The sequence below is a fragment of the Rhinocladiella mackenziei genome (assembly GCF_000835555.1).
Source record: "Rhinocladiella mackenziei CBS 650.93 unplaced genomic scaffold supercont1.1, whole genome shotgun sequence".
Classification (NCBI taxonomy): domain Eukaryota; kingdom Fungi; phylum Ascomycota; class Eurotiomycetes; order Chaetothyriales; family Herpotrichiellaceae; genus Rhinocladiella; species Rhinocladiella mackenziei.
In genome coordinates, this window is record NW_013550604.1 from 2420675 (window position 1) to 2440511 (window position 19837).

The 19837-nt window shown below is 50.9% G+C and overlaps 6 protein-coding genes across 6 annotated transcripts; 4 read left to right on the plus strand and 2 right to left on the minus strand.

Annotated features, from left to right (window-relative positions):
- Positions 1-46: 46 nt before the first annotated feature.
- On the plus strand, positions 47-1051 carry Z518_00853 (uncharacterized protein; the record flags this gene model as incomplete). Its single annotated transcript, XM_013421454.1, has 1 exon — positions 47-1051. One exon carries the CDS (start codon positions 47-49, stop codon positions 1049-1051), a length of 1005 nt encoding a protein of 334 aa, XP_013276908.1.
- A 1924-nt stretch (positions 1052-2975) lies between these two features.
- Z518_00854 (uncharacterized protein) lies at positions 2976-3880 on the plus strand (the record flags this gene model as incomplete). The annotated part of the gene is made up of 3 exons (XM_013421455.1): positions 2976-3045; positions 3096-3163; positions 3221-3880. The coding sequence occupies 3 exons, from the start codon at positions 2976-2978 to the stop codon at positions 3878-3880; spliced, it is 798 nt and encodes a 265-aa protein (XP_013276909.1).
- Positions 3881-4006: 126 nt separating this feature from the next.
- Positions 4007-5235, minus strand: Z518_00855 (uncharacterized protein; the record flags this gene model as incomplete). The annotated part of the gene is made up of 3 exons (XM_013421456.1): positions 4007-4352; positions 4409-4463; positions 4584-5235. The coding sequence occupies 3 exons, from the start codon at positions 5233-5235 to the stop codon at positions 4007-4009; spliced, it is 1053 nt and encodes a 350-aa protein (XP_013276910.1).
- A 509-nt stretch (positions 5236-5744) lies between these two features.
- Z518_00856 (uncharacterized protein) lies at positions 5745-7522 on the plus strand (the record flags this gene model as incomplete). The annotated part of the gene is made up of 2 exons (XM_013421457.1): positions 5745-6660; positions 6729-7522. 2 exons carry the CDS (start codon positions 5745-5747, stop codon positions 7520-7522), a joined length of 1710 nt encoding a protein of 569 aa, XP_013276911.1.
- A 489-nt stretch (positions 7523-8011) lies between these two features.
- On the plus strand, positions 8012-9703 carry Z518_00857 (uncharacterized protein; the record flags this gene model as incomplete). Its single annotated transcript, XM_013421458.1, has 4 exons — positions 8012-8065; positions 8120-8189; positions 8279-8712; positions 8792-9703. The coding sequence occupies 4 exons, from the start codon at positions 8012-8014 to the stop codon at positions 9701-9703; spliced, it is 1470 nt and encodes a 489-aa protein (XP_013276912.1).
- Positions 9704-9728: 25 nt separating this feature from the next.
- Positions 9729-10994, minus strand: Z518_00858 (uncharacterized protein; the record flags this gene model as incomplete). The annotated part of the gene is made up of 1 exon (XM_013421459.1): positions 9729-10994. One exon carries the CDS (start codon positions 10992-10994, stop codon positions 9729-9731), a length of 1266 nt encoding a protein of 421 aa, XP_013276913.1.
- Positions 10995-19837: the final 8843 nt, after the last annotated feature.

The following is a 19837-nucleotide window of genomic DNA, read 5'->3' on the forward strand; positions in this document are numbered from 1 at the left end:
TCCTGTTCGATGGCCCTTCCCTTTCGCCGTCATCACATCCGCCACCATGGGTCTTGAGAATATCAAACACGTCCTCCTTATTCTTTCCGGCAAGGGTGGTGTTGGGAAATCAAGTATCACCCTCCAACTCGCCCTCTCCCTCACTCAACACGGTCACCATGTCGGAATTCTTGACATCGATCTCACAGGTCCCAGTATTCCTCGTCTCCTCAATCTTGAAGATAAGAAAGTAACACAGGCCCCCGGGGGTTGGCTCCCCGTCAAAGTTCATGATGCAAGAGAAGGTGAACTGAGTGACAGGACAAATGGCCAACCGACGCCGCAATCTACCTCATCCCTCAAACGGGGCTCTCTTCACGCCCTATCACTTGCCTTCCTCCTTCCTTCCCGCTCCTCCGCGGTGATATGGCGTGGTCCCAAGAAGACCGCAATGATAAGACAATTTGTGTCGGATGTCCTGTGGCCTCCTAACACAGACTACCTCCTCATTGATACGCCACCTGGCACAAGCGACGAACACATCGCAATCGTGGAGGAACTACATAAACTCGCTGCCAATGTCCGGCCCCCGACGGCGGCCAATGGTAATGGACCACCATTGGAGGCTGACACTCGACCCAAACTTTCTGGAGCAGTTGTTGTCACCACTCCACAAGCCATATCCACGGCCGATGTTCGGAAAGAGCTCAATTTCTGCGTGAAAACACAGATACCCGTACTGGGAGTTATTGAAAATATGGCTGGATACATGTGTCCTTGTTGTGGTGAAATCAGCAATATTTTCAGCAAAGGTGGTGGGGAAATTATGGCTAGAGAAGCGAATGTACCTTTCTTGGGTTCTGTGCCCATCGACACAGGTTTTGGCGCCATGGTCGAAGGCGTTAATCAAGCCCAAAATGCCGTCAACGGTAATGAGACTTCGTCCAACGGATCAGCTTCCCACAAGCCTACTGAACTGGTCGAGCGATACAGGGAATGCGGTTTAAGCCCCATCTTCTCAGATTTCGCGACGAGAGTGGATCAGAAGGTCCACGGTACGACTGAACGATGAATTCCTCTTGAAGATAAATGTGAACGACCGTGGATACTGCAACGCTTGATGGTTGCCACCAGATGCATAGCGAGGTGATGAAGGGGTGGCTCATGGGGGCCAGAAGGCATGCATGCCTTTTGTTCTTTTTATGCGGTTCAAACATCGCCTCAATCAATAAATATCGGGCTGGATAAATGGCTGGACACCATCTATCTTTTGGCTTCAAGCGAGATTCTCCGCGAGGGGTAAATTTCACGAGAAGCACAAGGCTCAGCACTTCAGGGGTAGGAGCCCCTGACCCTTCCGTGGATTTTCCGACGTACCCAAAGTGGTCCATCTCACCTTCCATCCAACCCCTTCGCACGGAAATATCCAATCACACATACCCCTGCCTCGTAATGATATTGTACCCTGGATCCTCAATCTGGATATCCGTTTTGGCAAGGAAGTCCAACGGCATTTCGACCAGCGTACCCCCTGAGCTTGGTGAGCTTCTCCTTGACAGTCTTTACACCTTCCTTTCCAGCTGGAAAGCTATCCTTCACGGCCTGGCCCATGAATCGTTTCCCGAACAAAGCCTGATATTGCAGCCATGTCTGCGCGGTGTCGTCAGGCCTGGATGCGAAAACATTCTGAAATGCGAGCATATTTTGCAGAGCAATGCCGGAGAAATTTATCGGTGAGCGGGTCTGCAACCGGGATGTCTTCCACTGAGCCAAAATCGTAGCCGTTGTCGCGTGGTGCCGGTGTAAGATGACCATCCGGCTTGCGCATATCCCGAGGAAGGCAAAAGACTTAAAAATGATGGATGGTGTGCGCACATTCAAAGGTATGAACCCCCCATACGCTACTATCAGAATATCCCTTCTTAAAATATGCGTCACGCCATTTTTCCAGTCATGCTGAGTGTGCGCAGCCAGGTGGTGACCAGGATGAGTTCGTGCGGATGTTGAAGGGAGTAGCATGATGTATATGAAAGAGTGCTATACTTACATAACTTCTTTGGCCATTGCGACTTCAGTAATGACTCCTGCGGCAACAACGCTAGGCTTATTCACGTCTTCTCATACCACGGGCATACATATCTCGTCATAGTGCTGGTCGACAATCGAGGAGATGTCAACACTTCGGGGACTAGATATGGTAACGCTCTTCAGGCCGCTATATGCAATAAGCGGGAGGAAATGTTAAGAATTCTCTTGCTGCACGGGCTAGACGTGGATGCTCCAGATAACTACAGAAATTTATTGCAGGCACCCGAAATGGTTGGAACCGAATCATCCACAAATTCCTGTATGTCACAGTTTCATGTCTTCTTTGTCCTCGAACCGAGAACCCCACTCTGAACTAGACTTGCGGGGATTATCAGCAGAGGCTTTGAGAGTCCTCTTCGGCAGTTGACCCATGCAAGTCAGTCAATAATGAGGCGCACCTGGTCAGTCTATATCGCTCCAGTTTCGAAGAATATATATGCTATACAATATTTCAATAGGAAATGGCAGCACTGACCTTGTTCTTCTGGAGGCGAAGCAGATAAGGCTGTGTGGATAAAGGGGCACTCAACTTCATTTCGGTAAACTTGCCTCTACATTCTACGGCCATCTCACGTGGAAGAGAGCTGCAGGCTCCAAACACCCCGTCAGTCCTTGAGTAAACCCCATGTTTCTCCGTTCGGCCCGCACTGCGCGAGAGACTCGTGTGCCGCGCTTCCAGATCCTTGAAAATTCTGGATGGAAAGACCCTTGTACATCTTTGAGATGGGGAGGGGGGGGCTCTAAATATGGGGCATTCTCTCCTTTCGGAGTGTGCTGGACCCCTACTGTGGAGAGAGCTCTTGGAGCTGAACAATACAATGTACTTTTAGCTGTAGGAGGGAACGATTTATTTCTCACTATTCCCTCTTGTGGCCTCGGAAGAATATCTTCTTGAATATTATCACGATATGGAAGCTGAACTATCTGAGCTAAAAGCTGAAGTCAAGAGACTCCATGCAAAGTTGCAAAAGGTGGAAGGTAAGAAGGGACAAGTCGTCCTGGCCAGCTGGATTCTTACAGAAGATCAGATGAGGCAGAAATTAGAAAAGTCCATTTCAAATATGGCTATTACCTCGACAAATGTCTCTACAATGAAGTCAGCAAAAAGCCACCCCGACAGGCCTTCATCTGTAAAGCTAATCTTTTCTCACAGGTAGTGGACATGTTCTCCAACCATCCAGACGCATACGTCGAATTTCTTGGCTCACGATACCGCCGCAAAGAAGGTATTCGCCGTCTTTATATCGGCCGGTTCCAAAATACATTTGTGAAAGGCCGCAATGGGCCAGTCTATGGCTTCCTCCTCGACCACCCGATGATGCAGGACATCGTGGACGTCGACCCGTCGGGCACACGTGCCTGGGCACGCATCCGCGCCCTCATGTCGGCAGGAACACATCAGAGCATCCAAGAAGAACACCCACGTGGACACGCGCAGTGGTGGGAAGGCGGGCTATACGAGAACGAGTACATCAAGGAGGACGGAGTGTGGAAGCCATTCCGATACCGATACTTCCCATTCTGGCACGCAGACTTTGAGCGCGGCTGGTCGCATACGAAGAAGAACTACGTGCCCTGGCCGAACAAAACGTATCCTGATGATCCCATCGGGCCAGACGAGTTGATTGAGCAGCGAATGCTGTGGCCGGATACGCGTGTGGTGCCATTCCACTATTCGCACCCTGTGACAGGCGAAAAGGTAAAGGATGACGATCTCCGCGCACCGAAGTATGGAGAGGATCCGAGCACGGCACTGCCGCCGCTGTCGTTGGCGTTGCCGCGGGATCAGATGGAAGGAAAAGGAGAAACCTGAGGGTGTTGCAGCAAAGGCCACGGAGAATGGCAAGATTGCTGGTCGGACTCCGGCTTGAAATCGCACATTGAGCTCGAGATGAGACAAGACAATTGGACACGATTGATGGACTGTATGAGTCTGCCATCAGGGGTCTAATGGTAACCGAAATAACTTGATCGCATTCCCTCTCCCAATCATTTCCTTAATCTTCTCCCCTGGGCTTCTCTCGTCATCATTATCAAAGCTCACACTTCTCCACCACTCCATCCCCTCCTCAGTCCGCTCATACGGCGTATCGATCGCAAACAAGCACCTCTCTGGCCCCAAAACATTAACGCACAGCTTCAAACCGGGCGTCCAGAAGTTCCCAGACGTCGTGATGTGTACATTGTGACGGAAGTAGTAGGTATAATCGTGGATGCAGGGACGAGAAGCACGTTTGGACGGCTGGTTTAGCCAGTGATCTGCCCGGTGTAGATTGAAGGGTATGCTGTGGAACGTGTCAGACAAAGAAGAAACAGGGAAAGAGAAGAGAGTTTGTCTCACTTTTCGCCAAGGTGTCCAGCTATTATTTGTACTTTAGGGAAGCGGTCGAAGACTCCTAGGGAAAGAAGCTTGTCAGTGCTGCATTTGTTCATATCCCGAGGACCCAGAGAGACGCCCATCAAAGCTTAAAAGATCCTTCCAGCTTCGCGAAATTCAGAGTGAAGTTGTCACCTACCAGAGGAGCACACTGCATAAATGTGCCAGCTGAGGTCCAAATGAAACTGAACGCCCGCTCCCAGCAGCCAACCTCTATGTGCATACTTCCCTTCTGGCCTCATCTCCGCTGGCGACGGGTACCTCGGATGAAAATAAATCGGCACATCTAATTCCTCAACCGTCTTCCAGAACGTATCATATTCTTTCGTGTCATAATACAATCGGCCGTCGCCCTCCGAGCCAAAGGACTGGTAATCATTGACCAACCCCCCGAACATGCCCAGTTCCTTCACGGCCCTAGTCAGTTCCTTCGCTGCTTGGACAGGGTCATGCATACTCAGTGCAGCGAGGGCGCCGAAACGCTTGGGGTTCTTCCTCACTTCGCCGCTCAACCAGTCATTCGAGCGGGTTGCCATGCCCTCCGCGATTTTCGGGTCAATCTGGCCTTGGGGGCCGGGCGAGGTGTGCGAGAAGAGCATGAATTCGACGCCCTCTTCGTCCATGGTCCGCAACCTCTCATCGTGGATATCGAGGAGTTTCTTTGCGTGCCCCGCTACGGCGGCTTTGATGTCCACGTGAGAGCCAGGCAGGAGGTAGCGAATTGTTTCTTCGATGGTAGGCACCGAGCCTGGGTCGATGGTTGCTTCTTCGATGGCGATGACTCCGGGCATCTTTTCTTGAATCTTGATACACTAACTTGTCTACTTGTAGTATCACTCGCCGAGTATCTGGCCTTGAGTCTATACTACGAATTTACCTCAATAGGCCATCAAGGTCCCAAGCATTCTCATTGAGGAAACATCCATGGTGGATGACTTGCACTTGGGGGGAAGAAACTGTGCGCAGCCCCATCGGAAGCGGCGATCCGAGTGCCCCAGAATTGAAGTTTGAAAGTTAGCGAGTTGGAGAAAACGGTTCCTGGCCATCGATTCCAGAATCTGAAAATGGACTCCTGTTTTTCTGGCTTTGTTGAAATCCTCCTCGGCAGTTGAGAGCATGGCAGTTGCCGAGCATGCTCTTTGCCCAAAGTTGTGGAAAGCCTGCCTGTTGAGGTGACATGTTGAACGCCGCTGCTTCTCAAAATACGTCTCACATCAGCGATGGACAGATTTCAATATGCTGGAGTGAAAAGCCGACAAGATATCAAATGATTGTAGCATAGCAAGAGTGTCTGATTGATATGGCGCACATCTACGACCTCGCGCCCCAAGTGGTATCTCCCTACACGAACGGGCGTAAAACCTCCGACCAAGTCCAATACCCATCGACGGGTGTATTTCAAGGCTTCAACAAACCCTCTCGACTCGAAGGCGATATCTTCGATCTTGAGTTCGACGGCGTCATCCCGCCCGAGATTAATGGAACGTTTTACCGTATCCAGCCGGACCATAGGTTCCCGCCCATCTTCGAGGATGATATCCATTTCAACGGAGACGGCAGCGTGACTGCAATCAGAATCCAGGACGGACACGCTGATTTCAAGCAGCGGTATGTGCGAACGGATCGGTATAGAGCCGAGACCAAGGCGCGGAGGGCCCTGTTTGGACGGTATAGGAACCCTTACACAGACAACGAAACGGTGAAAGGTGTGATTCGTACTGCGGCCAATACCAATATCACGTTCTGGCGAGGTGTACTATTGGCATCGAAAGAAGATGGGCCACCATTCATCATGGACCCCGTCACATTGGAGACGATCGGACGCTACGACTTTGACGGACAGATTCTCACCCCCACATTCACAGCGCATCCGAAATTTGACCCAGATACGGGAGAGATGCTGTGTTTCGCATATGAAGCCGGCGGGAACGGCCATGACGGGTCAAACGATATTGTAGTCTGGACGATCGATAAGGACGGCAGGAAGACAGAAGAAACCTGGTACAAAGCGCCGTTTTGTGGGATGATTCACGATTGTGGTATCAGTAAGAACTACCTTGTCTTGCCCTTGACGCCGGTCAAGTGGACGTCAATAGAAAGATTGAAGAAAGGCGAAAATCATTGGGCCTGGGATCCGAATGAAGATCAATGGTATGGTGTTGTTCCTCGAAGAGGTGGAAAGCCTGAGGATATCGTTTGGTTTCGAGCGGATAATGGTGAGCTAAGCCAGATTTCTCCGCTTCTTGTGGATTGGCAAGATATTGGGTACTAAGAGGACATATAGGTTTCCACGGCCATATAGCAGGGTGCTACGAGAATGAAGTGGGCCACATCGTCTACGACCTCACCGTCGCCGATGGAAATGTCTTCTTCTTCTTCCCACCCCTGGATGAGAAAGAAGCACCGCTCGCCAAGCGAAACCAGCTCCGAAGTCCAACGTGCCGCTGGGTATTTGATCCAAAAGGCCCGTCTGGAACACGAGTGACGCCCGCAGAAACGTGGATGACGAATGGCGAATTCTCTCGCATCGACGACCGTTTCGTGACTAAGAAATACTCACACTTCTGGCAGGCTAAAGTTGATCCGACCAAGCCGTACGATTTCGCCAAATGTGGCTCTCCTGCCGGTGGCTTGTTCAATTGTCTGGGCCATTACAGTTGGGACGACATGACGGAAGATGTCTTCTTCGCCGGTCCGACCGCGACGTTTCAGGAGCCGACCTTCATCCCCAAAGATGGAGGGGGAGAAGGTGAGGGCTATATTATTGCACTGCTGAATCATCTGGATGTGCTACGGAACGATATCGTGATATTGGATGCGTTGAACCTGGCCAAGGGACCGCTGGCTGTAATTCATCTGCCGTTCAAGTTGAAGTTGGGCTTGCATGGGAATTTTGTGGACCAGAGGGATATCATGGAGTGGCAGAAGAGACGGTCAGAGTCGGGCGATATAGGGCCTGCTCAGCCAGCAAAGGGGCTTTTGCCCTGGCAGATACGGCAAAGAGAGATGGATTCGTCACAGAATGGACTTCATAATCCAAGCGAGACCGTTTCCAATGGAATAAACAGAAATCATTGATATATGGACATCAGCAACACTTGAAAGACGCCGTCATTTACGGTATTGAACGTGTAACCTCAATATCAGATACCAAATGGAAAGATCATCGATCGAAAATTTTCCTTTGCGTGGCCCAAGTCTTGCATGTATTTGCAGTGGGGTTGGACGAGATGGCGAAATGAGCATATACAATGCCTGCTCCACCCATTTTTAGAGTACTTGATACCCGACCCCTCATCATTGGCGAGCAATTGGTAGAGCATGGAAAGGCCCCAGCCCTGTAAAACGGGCCCCATATCTCCCCCACACCCCGCACATAATTTTTGTGGTGTCCAAGATCACCTCGTCGAACGGCGTGGCTTCCGATAACGAAGCCTTCACTTGTATATTGGCCTCGAACAATTTGGACATCTATCCCTTGCCTTTCAATGGCATTGTAGGTGTGCAATATCAGATCTCAGAACATTGGCGAGGAAGTTTCGAACATTTTGCGTGAGAGCTGTCAATATGGCTTCAATTTCAGTCGAGAAGATCGAAACGAGACTATTCATCAATGGCAAGGTGGGCTCTGCCGAATCGAAATTTCAATCTTAAATCGAGGCTCAGATGGAATAGTTTGTCGAGTCTTCGGACGGAAACACGTTTCCGTTACGGTCGCCTACCACAAGAGAAGTGATTGCTGAAGGTATATCGAGGCAGCTTCCCCCCCCTCAAAAAACTTCCACATTCACTCATCTCATTCATTGGACGCGAGACCTGATAGTTATCTCCCAGTCCATGAAGCAAGTGAGCAGGATACCGATGCTGCCGTTGCCGCTGCAAAGGTAGCATTCCCAGCATGGTCTGCGTTGTCGCCGGCCGAAAGAGGCGGCTATATGAAAAAGCTGGCTGCCTTACTACACCAAAGTGGAAAGGAGCTTTCGTATCTCGAAGCCATATCTATGGGCCGACCTATCTCGACTTATTTCGACAATCATGCTGCAGCAAGTACATTCGAGCATTACGCCGAAGTGGGGTACGAGGTTCAAGGTGTCAGCAGTCTCAACACTCCCGGCTTTGTCAATATGACGTTCAAGCAGCCATACGGAGTAGTGGCTGCCATCATTCCATGGAATGTGCCCCTGGTGTTCTTTGCGAACAAGGCGGCTCCGGCCTTGGCAGCCGGAAATACTGTTGTCTTGAAAAGTAGTGAGAAGGCCCCTCTGACGGTGAGTGGTCTTTGATTTTTCTAATGGCTCCATCTCGATCTACCGTCAATATGTGATTGGTTGCTGATTTCCAGCGCAGTCTGCCAAGGTAGCCACTTTGATCGAGCAGGTAGGCTTTCCCCCCGGCGTCGTCAATGTCATATCCGGCCACGGTCAGAAATCGGGGGCGATCTTGTCTTCGCACATGGATGTTCGAGCACTCAGCTTCACAGGATCTTGCCGAACCGGGCGTCTCATCCAAGCTGCCGCAGCAAAATCCAATCTCAAGAATGTGATCCTGGAGTTGGGCGGCAAATCGCCAGCAATTGTGTTTGAAGATGGCGACATCGATAATGCCGTGAATGAAACCCAAAACAGTATTCAATGGAACAGTGGACAAGTGTGTATGGCTAACAGCCGAATCTATGTCCAAGACACCATTGCCGACCGATTTGTGCAAGCTTTCAAAGCGAAATTCGCTGCAGTCTCTGCCGGCGACCCTTTGGATGCTGCTACCAATCATGGTCCACAAGCAGATTCCGCTCAGTTTGAAACCGTCCACAAGTATATTGCCGCGGGGGCCAAGAGCGGCGAACTTGTTCTGGGCGGATCCGCGCACGTGGCTGGCCTTACGGACACCGCATCGAAGGGATATTTCGTGACTCCCACGGTCTTTCTGAGGACGCCCGAAGATGCGGTCGTGATGAAAGAAGAGATTTTCGGGCCTGTGGTGAACATCAACACGTTCAAAACGGAAGAGGAGGTCATTGCGAAAGCAAATGACAGCGAGTTTGGATTGTACGCCGCGGTGTATACCAGGGATATCAACAGAGCGATGCGGTTCGCCAAAGCGCTGGAAGCAGGAACCGTTGGAGTGAACTGCACCAGTCCCACCGTCGCCCGAGACATGCCTTTTGGTGGCTTTAAAAGCAGCGGAATCGGCCGAGAAGGCTTTGGGTGGAGTCTGAACAACTTCTTGGAGACTAAGACGGTGTTGATCAAAATTCATTGACAGATAGATTCGTCGCTGACATCATTCATGATCCGTACATGTCGGTATCTTCGTGACCAGATCCCAAGTTGTTTCGTGGTCCGCTCATGCGTCGCTGTCGGTCAAGTATCTCCCGGAGTTGGGACTCCGCACTGACCACATGACTTCCTTGTCCGTGAACCCAAGATGCCAAACTTTGCCACTCTCTGGTGGGAATGAGTGATTGTAACCAATCGCGAAATGTCATTCGAGGGGGGGGAGCTGAAGGCATCGGTCCCTCAAACAGCTCGCTGTAATCATAGCTGTAGAGTGGATAATGTCGACCACCTTCAGAGACTACCGGAGGGTCTGATATCGTTGTCGCATTGGCGCCCGCAGACAGATATGTCTCAGATACCATGGCATTTGTAGCTCTGGATGGAGCTGCGCCGGTTTCATTCTCCTTGACGTGATCTCGAAGGAGTCGTCGTGACGATGGAGAAAGGCCAGGGACCGCAATACGATCAGGATCCTCAACTACGGCGGGCATATCTGCCCGTTCAGGGGGTGATGAGAAATTGCGGACGGAGCTGGTACCAGGTCTGGAGCCAGGAGGCCCCGAGAAGTCGCTCCTGACACGTCTGTTCCGTGGAAGGGCTTGCAATCTTTCCAAGAGGCCGTAAGCCGCGGACCCGGTATGACTTCCGTCAATCAGACTGGCGTCTTCTCTTAATATGAGAACATTGTCGGCCGCGGCCAGTCTTTCATTGCTCGAGCTCGCTTCTGCCACGGCTTGTAGAGGGCTACTCGTAGCTCTGATCTCGCCCTGAGGAGGGAGGTGACTGTCATGTTGATCTGCCAATACAAGCCTGCTTCTTCCCAAGATTTCGGATATGGCATTGACATCTTCCTCAATATCCTCCTCAATGGCGGCCAGGATGCCTTGAATGCTATACTCTTGGATGGGTGGGAGCTCGTTGTTCATCTTTACGTGACTTATGTTGGCTCGTGGCCGGGGTAAGCGAGTTGTAGGGCGGATTTGTATAGCGGCATCGTCAGAGTGGACTCGAAGGAGAACAGGTTGAGAAGGGATGCTGGTCGAACTGTTACCACCAATAGAGGGGTTTTGAACGTTCCTGGGTAAGCTGGAACGGGAGGCATTGAGCTGATGGAAGTGAAGGGCGGTTGGTAAGGGAGAGACGTTGCTACGGTCGCTTCGTAGGTAACTCGACGACGGAGGAAGGGATCTTGCCTGCCCATGTTGAGGCGGCGTGGAGAGAAAGGCCCATTGCCCCCCAAAGCGGCCCGACAACGTGTCTGCTCGAGCATCCATGATTTAAGATAAACAACGCATCATCGGGTAAGAAAGCGAATGCAGATTTGCCCTACAGTCAGAAGCAACCTTGGAAACCTTGGGAATGCCCTGGGTTTGCGCTGACTGGCGTTTAACACGGAACATGCAACCCGAGCGCAGGTCGGCGTGGCGCGAGAGAGGAGGGCCGCCAAAGATGCCAGGCGGCCTGCATGACGATGAGGGCAAAAGGCGAGATATTGGTGGAGAGATGTCAGAGGAGGAGAAGAGGAGCATGCATTGGTGTTGGGAGGAAGGGTGTAGGAGAGTTACTGAGTTAACTAGTTTGGATGATTTGAGCTTCGTGGTGGTCGATTATTTGCGGAGGAACAGCAGCGAGATCGTGAAGAACTTTTTTCCGAACCAACAACATCACCCTGGTGAGTGCCTGGTACAACGTCGCACGATCCACCATCACATCACCCGTTGTGCCACCAAACCGAATCTCTATTCGTGGATCGGTTCAGCATGCTGCCCGACAACTTGGTCGAGGACTCCAGTGGCCCGATTCTAAATATGAATGTCATGCATAAGTACGCCGCTTCTTCTTCAATCGCCAAATCACCTGCTCGTCAACGCGATCCCTTACCGTCATCCGGGCAACCGGTCGTCAATTTACGATGCTTCTCGAAGATTGTTCTTTTTCCGGGGCCATTGATGGAGAACAATGATTTGTTATTGTCTTGGAGGGATGAAGGGTGCGGATGACATGGGTGGGAATCTGTTTCTGGACAGGCTGCGATCAAAGAGAGCCTTCTCCTGAGGAGATGTTTATCGGAACCTCTGTAAGTGATACTTGTTCATCTCCTGTATCATCATGGCTTCTTTCCGAGCCATCCACAACAGGCGCTACAATTTGAGGCCTCACAATATCGGTTTGATCAAATCCGCGCTTGGACCAACCAAGCCCGAGGCCCTCGAAGGTTTCGCCAAAAGACGCTTCACACCAAAGCCCTAGGAATGCAAATACCATCAACTTATTCAATCCTTCCGAGAAGCCTCGTGATAGTCCTATGAAGCATCATAACGATGCAGGACTCGTACCATTCGCGTTCGGGATTGAGATTGAGTTTTCGCGGTCCATAAAGAGCTGGTGTTCGAAGACATACATTGTACCGATCTTTGGCTTCCTCATTTTGATGACTTTGATGAACAGGATCATGAAGCGATAAGACCCGGGCGAATGATGGGAAATCCTCTTGGAGGATTATCCTCAGGACAACTATCCGATTCCCCGACACCTGGAGAGACATGGCCTGGTCATTGCACCCATAGCATACTCCACATCGGCATTCAAACACAATTACCACAGGTGGAAATCGGCCCTTGAATTTTCGGCTGGGCTTCTGGTCTTTGAGGAGGATGTCCAGAAAGTGAGGTCCAGAAAGTCATCACACAAAGGAAAGTTTGGATGGGATTGGGCTGAGTGCCAGTCTTTGGACCTTGATATAGTTTCCAGAGTGCTTAGATGCTTAGTTTTGGGCGGATCGCAGATCCCAATGAAACCAGGAGGGCTCACCGAAGTGGAAGGATACATTAACACCCTAACAAGTGGTGGAGGGTGAGCCATGAGGATGCCTTGGCACTCCCAGATTGGAAGACCAAAAGATTGGAGGGACAGAAAGATTCCTTTTCAGGTCTTACAGCATCCCGTATATCACATCATCAAATACGAGGATATTGTCGAACTGTTTATACGTCTGCTACGAGCTGGTTGGGGAAAGCAGAGTCCGCCTCTTGGCGCGAGAGCAACAGATAGGGGGTGAGTTTAAAGCGACATCTCTGAGGTAAGTTTTCCATGAATTCTCTGGGAAAGATCAAGGGCAAAATCTTTGTCAAAGGACATGAACTCTGAATAATTGATTTATATTATGAATTCGTGTATGTATATATGGACCGGCTAGATGGGGTCCGTCTACATACATCGACTCATATTGGTCAATTCGGGAACCTCCTAGTCGAGGACAGATCCTCCATGATCGGCTTCCGCCAACATCACGGTACAATAGATTCTTCACAAATGACAAACTGGATTATCTTTGCGACTGCAGTTATGCGTGCAGTTGAATGAAAAGCAGACGAGACGACGCCACCTCGTGTCTCCCAATAGTCCCAGTTGAAGTGAGAGACATCCAGACGTGCCCAAATTCTCTCATGGGGTTTGCATCAAAGCCAAAAAGGCAATTCAATCTTTGGCAGTGTTAAGGAACGAATGGACGAACGGGTTGGGCGAACGATTTGGCCCCATGCGCATAACAGGGCCTTGGAAAACATTGTGGATACAACATTGGAGAACCTATAGGTCTGATAATATCACGGACTTGGGTGGATAAAGGTGATCCCTGAATGTGAACACAAGGCCCAAAATCATGCATATCTGGATTATTGAGTGAATCGGACTACAGGAGATCGTATACGTCACGAGTCTGAGCCGCCAGCCAATGTCAGAGCAGCTAGAAGGCCAAGAAGAGAACAAAAAGCAAAGAACAAATTATGAAACAGCATTAAGCAGCATTGAAGAAATGCCGGAGGATCGGGCGATCGATATTCGGAGATGTGTAAAGACCTCAGATGAGGACAGAAATCCTTCGATGGAACATTGTACGTCGGCTTCAGGATAGGTTTCTTGCCTCTGCAGTCCGATCTCGAACCGACAAATGTTGAATATTCTGCATGAGGCGACGGAGTCTCCTGCAAGCCTTGGAGAAAGAAATTGTCGACCAAGACTGACCAAAGTGGCACCATTGTGGAAGGTTGTTCCTAGAGAGGTACTTGAAATGAGAAAATATGGGCTGCAATTATGGTTGTCTTTGGTTAAGCTTCAAGCAAAAACTTCAAGCTTTACCAAATCGGTCAAATGGGCCCCGGCCACACGTGATCGAGAAGACGCCTACTCAGCCTTTTTTTATCGGCTGGCAGTTCCTTATGTTCCTTTGGGCTTGTCACACCTGCCTTGTGTACCTTGTCGTCACTCTCATTCCCAGAGATCCCATCGGACAAGGAACTGGTCACGTTGTACCGGATACAAAAAGGCTCGAGCATGATCATGCTTATGAGCATGCTCTTTCCTTCCGCCTGCTTCGGAAATTACACGATCGACTTCCCAAAGGAGGGGACGGATTATGAGCAAATTATCTTTAGCGATAGCAGCAGTGAAAAATAGGATGAGGCTAGCGTACTGCAGAGTCATCTGAAGAGTGATGCGTAACCCGACATAGAGATCGTAGTGATATCTGGCTGCTCTGACTAGCACAAGAGGTTTGTGGACACAGGCCGAGGTATAGTGACGAGATTTTTGTCGATTCCATCGTGTCGAGACTGTAGGAGCTGGCTAGGCGCTACGTAGCGGTGGAGATCGCCTATCTATGCGCAGGGTTGGCCGTCACGTGGCAACACGTGAAGCCATCACTTGCCCTGGCTGTTATAGTTTAACGTAGGTTGCAGGGAAATTTCCCGCCGAATTTAGGCGACCAGTGCCGGGTAACGGGTATTTCGCCCATTTGCCAAGACGCTAAATATGCCTTACCCAATTCGACACGTTTTACTGTATTTTGCCCGGGATCCACTAAAACTCTAATCTGACCAATAAAAGGCCTCCAATTGTTCTTGCCCATAGCTTGTCACGTGATTGCAAACCACCCTTAATCCGGAAAATCTATAATCCGAAAACTACCAAATCCTTTGCTCTGATTGGCTGACCCCATCGGATCCAGTCCACGGCCTATCCAGGAGTGGGTAGGGTGCCGCCGTAGCCCGGAAAACCTATAATCCGAAAATGACCTAATTCTTTGCTCTGATTGGCTAACACCATCGGATCCGGTCCACCGCACACCCAGGAATGGGTAGAATGCCGCCTTTGTCTGCCAGTCCATGGATCATATATAGACGATGTTGATCACGGTGTCCTGTGCCGTACGATATCCTCCATCGGATCCAGTCCATGGACCATATGTAGACGATGTTGATCATGGTGCCCTGTGCCGTACGATATCCTCCATCGGATCCAATCCATGGCCCATGAGTAGACGACGGTATAATCAATTAGGAAAGCCGACAACGATATCGGCGACGAGGTCGGTATTTGCTAGTTCGGAACACTGGTCAACACCAAACCAAACGACGACGCCGACACCGATGACGACGTCGGATGGATACACAACTTGATTGATGACGCAGAGCACTCTACAGGGCACGCCGGGAACGAGTTGGAGGGTTTTCTATGGGAAATAGGCTCAGAATGTTTGACGCCAGATCGGCTTTCTCGGACACTCTATCCTTGCGCTACTTTGTACCCCCTTTTCCCCAACTGAAAGTTGCTTAACGAGGGCCTCGATTCAAGCAATCAAACTGACGTGCCAGGAATGTTATTTCGACAAATCAGCGTTGTCGATGACCGGATCGTGCGCGCCTTGTGATTGGTCGTCCAGGTCGTCGAGTGGCATCGGTAGAAGCCTTTGAGGCTCCTGTTGATGCTGTTGTCGTCGTCGTTGATCTTCCTGGCGCACTCCTCCTTATCAGGTTCACCTCGATTTTTAATCCTCATGGCATAACCATGACGCCTCGAGGACCTGGAGGGACGATCCCTCTGGATTTCCTCACACAGAGAGGGCTTTGTTCGACCTTCGCAAAATCGACTCAAACTGCGTCAATCAATCAATTGACCAGACCTCTCTCAGCTACAGACTAAAGCCGGGGAGATGTTGAGGCGAAGTTCGCGCTTCTGTTTCTGCTCAAACTGCTACACAGCCTACTACTTATGCTGATATTCGTGCTCATGCCAGGCGCGCTCTTTTGCCGAACTGCTCGTCCTCGGGACTTTCTACTTCCTTTCCCTTCGATCCGGTCAGTCTTGCTTCCACTTCCTGCATTCTGGCCTCACTCTCTTGCTCATATCTGAAGTTTTCGTTAATTTCGGAGAACATTCTATTTCTCTGAGAGAGTCGATCGGCCAGAGTGTTGCCCGTTTGTATCGCAGCAAAGAACCGCTCGCTCGAATCGGTAGCCTTGAAGTGCTCTAGGCAGCCAAAGATGGTATGGCCGTGTCCTCGCGAATGGATAGCCCACAAATCAGGTTGCTTTTCATTTGCGCTGCGCATCACTTGAACAAGTGGAGCGTAAGCCGCACTGCTTCTGACCACCCCTAGATCGAAGAGTAGGAACAGGATCGGGTTCGCCATCTGAGTGAACACAAATTTCGTCGGCTTGCGATCAGAACTCATCGCCTTCGATTTGCCCGAATCCGACTTGTTCGGGCTGACATTGATAAACTCCTCCTCGAAGATCTCTCGAGGTGTTGTGGCATTCTCTTTGTTCTTCACCTGTACTACGATGACTCCGCAATTCGAAGGGTCGAACGTCTCATCCTCCGTGCCATAGTACACCGGAATCAGTAGATCGTATGTTTCCTGGTTCCAACATAGCTGCATCGCAGCACTCCGGCGCAACAGGTCCCGACATAATGCAGGAATGTCCTCGGGGGTAAGTTGTGTATCAGTCGATAGAAAATGAGTGAAGTTCATTCTAGCTCCCAGTGTCTGCTCAGGTATCTTTCGAATTGAATCGTGATGATCGTTAGCATATAATGCCATGAGAAAGTCGCACACCGTAAAGGTTGGCGGAAATACTGGTTCACGAGCCCACCGAACCCAGTCGTGTGCAAGGATCAACACTAATCGAGCATAGAGTTCTCCTTTGCGCCCCTTTTCGATCAATCCTTTCTCAAGAAGCACCATACAGAGCGTGGAAATGCTCAACGACCAGCGGCCTTCGATGCAGAGATGCTCCATTGCTGCCTTTGCTAACACTGGCTCAGATGGCGTCGTTGTGTCCATCATTCCCGTCTCGTGGTCCATAGATATGACCACTCTCATAAAGGAATTCACCGCCTCCCTTGTGAGGGAGAGAGTGGCGGGGTTCTGCCGGCAGACATCCAAAGAGAGACGAAAGGACAGCGCCGCAAAGACGTGGTTCGGGTCGAGTGGATTGTACTCTGATTGTTGCTGGCCGCCCAGAAGCTTCAATTTGGCCACATCGATCATATTCTCTTGCTGACATATATATGCATACCAGAGAGGCCTACCGAATAAGGCCATGTGCTTGAGGTCCGCAAACTTCTTTAACGACTTGACGAGCTCCTCTCTCCTCAGTATTGGATTCTGCATCCTTCGTCGGTCCTCGATGTCGAGCTGGAGACTCACAAATGGGGGAAAGCGCATCAGTTCGGCGGGCTGTGTAAAACTGACGCGAGCGGAACGGTCGCGAGAGTAATCGCCAGTTCGGATGATATTGTTCGGCGGTACAAGGTGTCCGATGAGAGATTCTGTTGAGAGGAAGAAGGACCACATACGAAACTTCTTCAGGCAACTGATGACTCGATTAAGCGCCACATAGAGTCCGGTGCGTGGTTCACCAGAGAACCCCTTTTCTATCAAACTTGACGCCTCGTCGAACACGATGACCAAGAGTGAGTTAGTGTCACTTACGTTCCGGCACTGCTGAATATTTTTGATCAGGTTTTCGGCAGCATTGAGGAGGCCGGTTAAGGGATCGAGGGGTTCTGTCCACGCCATTTCGAATTGACGACGAATGCTTGAGGAGCGGTCATCGTCGAACTTCTCGACCCAGGCCGGACTGAAAATCAAATCGTTGGCGATAGCCCGAGCTCTCTTAGCTACCGATTCGCCGAACTCGATGCGCATCTTGGAGCGTTGGTTCTGAGTGTCGTTAGCATCGGTAGCTGGTGCAAGCGGTGCCATCTCTGCGTGCCTGTCACCTGCAAGCTTTTCTAGAGTCATCTCGCTAAAGGGCTTGCTCTCCACCCAGATATTCACTGACAGGATCGAATTAGCGAGAGTTTGGTGAAAAATCCATTAGCAACTTACATATCTCGAAACTGGCTTGGAGCAATGCTGCAGCGAGAGTGTGATTCCACGCTACGATCGCTCTCCTCTCCAGAAAATCACTAGATGTCCCCTGCAGGCTGGTGGGCTCGGGGATGTTGTCTGGCCGCTTCTCGCGCAGAAATGACAGTATCTCTTTATCAGGAGGTGGAAAGCCGGAAGTTCCAGGCTCACGGAGAATGAAGTTGATCATGGGACAGAGTTGGCCGAAAGCATCCGCTAATCTTGATTTGCCCGTACCGCTGCTCTGAACGAATACCAAGGTCTTTGCGTAATACTTGCTCACATCGAGTAGCTGGTACCGCCGAATGAGGTCCCGTAGCGCAATTAGGGAGTGCGGAAAATAGACACTGTTCCAATCTTTTTGCAAAGCATGGAAGATAGCTTTTTTCTGAGGGGAGGTCAGTACGTGGGAGGCGAAATTGGTGGTGGCCTCCTTCGCCCGACTCGGGAGCTGCAGCTTTTTGTACTCTTCCGGATCGGTTTCCTCCAGCCACCTGCACAACTCGTCTGCACTCATATCTTGTAACTCCTCTTCCCACTGTTTCGGGTAATTTCTCTCCAGGCACTTGTGCAGCCTGTTCGTCTCCCTTGTATTCAAAACTATTGGATTCTTCTCTGGTATAACGGGCTTTACCTGCGCGGCTTGAGAGCCTGGCCAGGTATGCCCCATGTTCGGCGCTGGAGGGGTGCTCATCGTCATGCTATCTAGCATAGCCGGACGTGACGAGAAGAGAGGCAGGGAGGAGAGAAAGCGGGGAGTAGGAGCGGCAAGCAACAGCGGCAGCAGAGGTGATGGATCATCGATGAGAAGATGGTTCAATCCATTGAATGATTGACTGGTTCTGTTCATCTATCCCAGAGCACGAATGAGTAGAAAGGTTAGGGGCGCAAGTTGCCTCAAGTGACATCGCAGGTGTTTACACGGCGGTGACACGTGAAGTCAACGCCGTAGGTGTGACACGAGAGTCACACGCCAAGCCAAGAATAGGCCCCGCGTAGCAGCTACGGCACGTGATTCCATCACGTGAATCCACGTGACAGCCCACCCTGCGGATAGATAGGCGCTCTCTGCCGCTAGGTAGCACTCAACCGGCAACCCCTTGGTCCACCCCAGCCTCTACAGGACAGAAAGCGACGAGGCGGCCACTAGGGGTCGCGGACAGGATATTCCACAGGGGGTAAAAGCGTAGCTTCTGTATTTTGGGGGCTAGCCCCCAAACCCCCCGGCCTCACTGCGCTCGAGATTGCCAAGCCTTTGGCCCACCCAGGAATGGGTAGAATGCTCCCTTTGTCTTGCCAGACCCCCTTGATCGGATCCGGTCCATGGATCATATATAGACGATGTTGATCACGGTGTCTTGTGCCGTACGATATCCTCCATCGGATCCAGTCCATGAACCATATGTAGACGATATTGATCACTATGTCTTTTATGGGGGCTAGCCCCCATACCCCCAGGCCTCACTGCGTTCGAAGGTCCTGCTGTCGAGCGCTTCTCTTTCTCCGCTTGTCACGACAGGCCATACAGGTCGAAAAAGACCTTGCTCCTTGGGCCGGCTGAGTGAAAGTGTGTCTTGTGAATCGCAATTTCCACCCTTCCCCTTTCGCACCATCGTTCTCAAGTCCTGTTTCGAGGACCACCATACTGCATTTAGCTCAAAAAGAGGAGACAGCAGCTGAGAATCCACTTGGAATATGCCGACGTGGCCCCCTATCGCCGGATGACAGCCCCTTGCCCCGAGCCGCTGGGGGTCAAAATGGAGAACGCAGCCCCGCCTCAACGTTGCAAATTCGAGGCGGAACGCCGGTAGCAATGCAGATTCGCTGCCGATCAACTCGTGCGGTATTTTCGCGATGAGACGCAAACAGGTACGGCACTCAGCCGGCTGTGCCAGCTGTGGTGCGCCGTCTTCCACGTCGTTG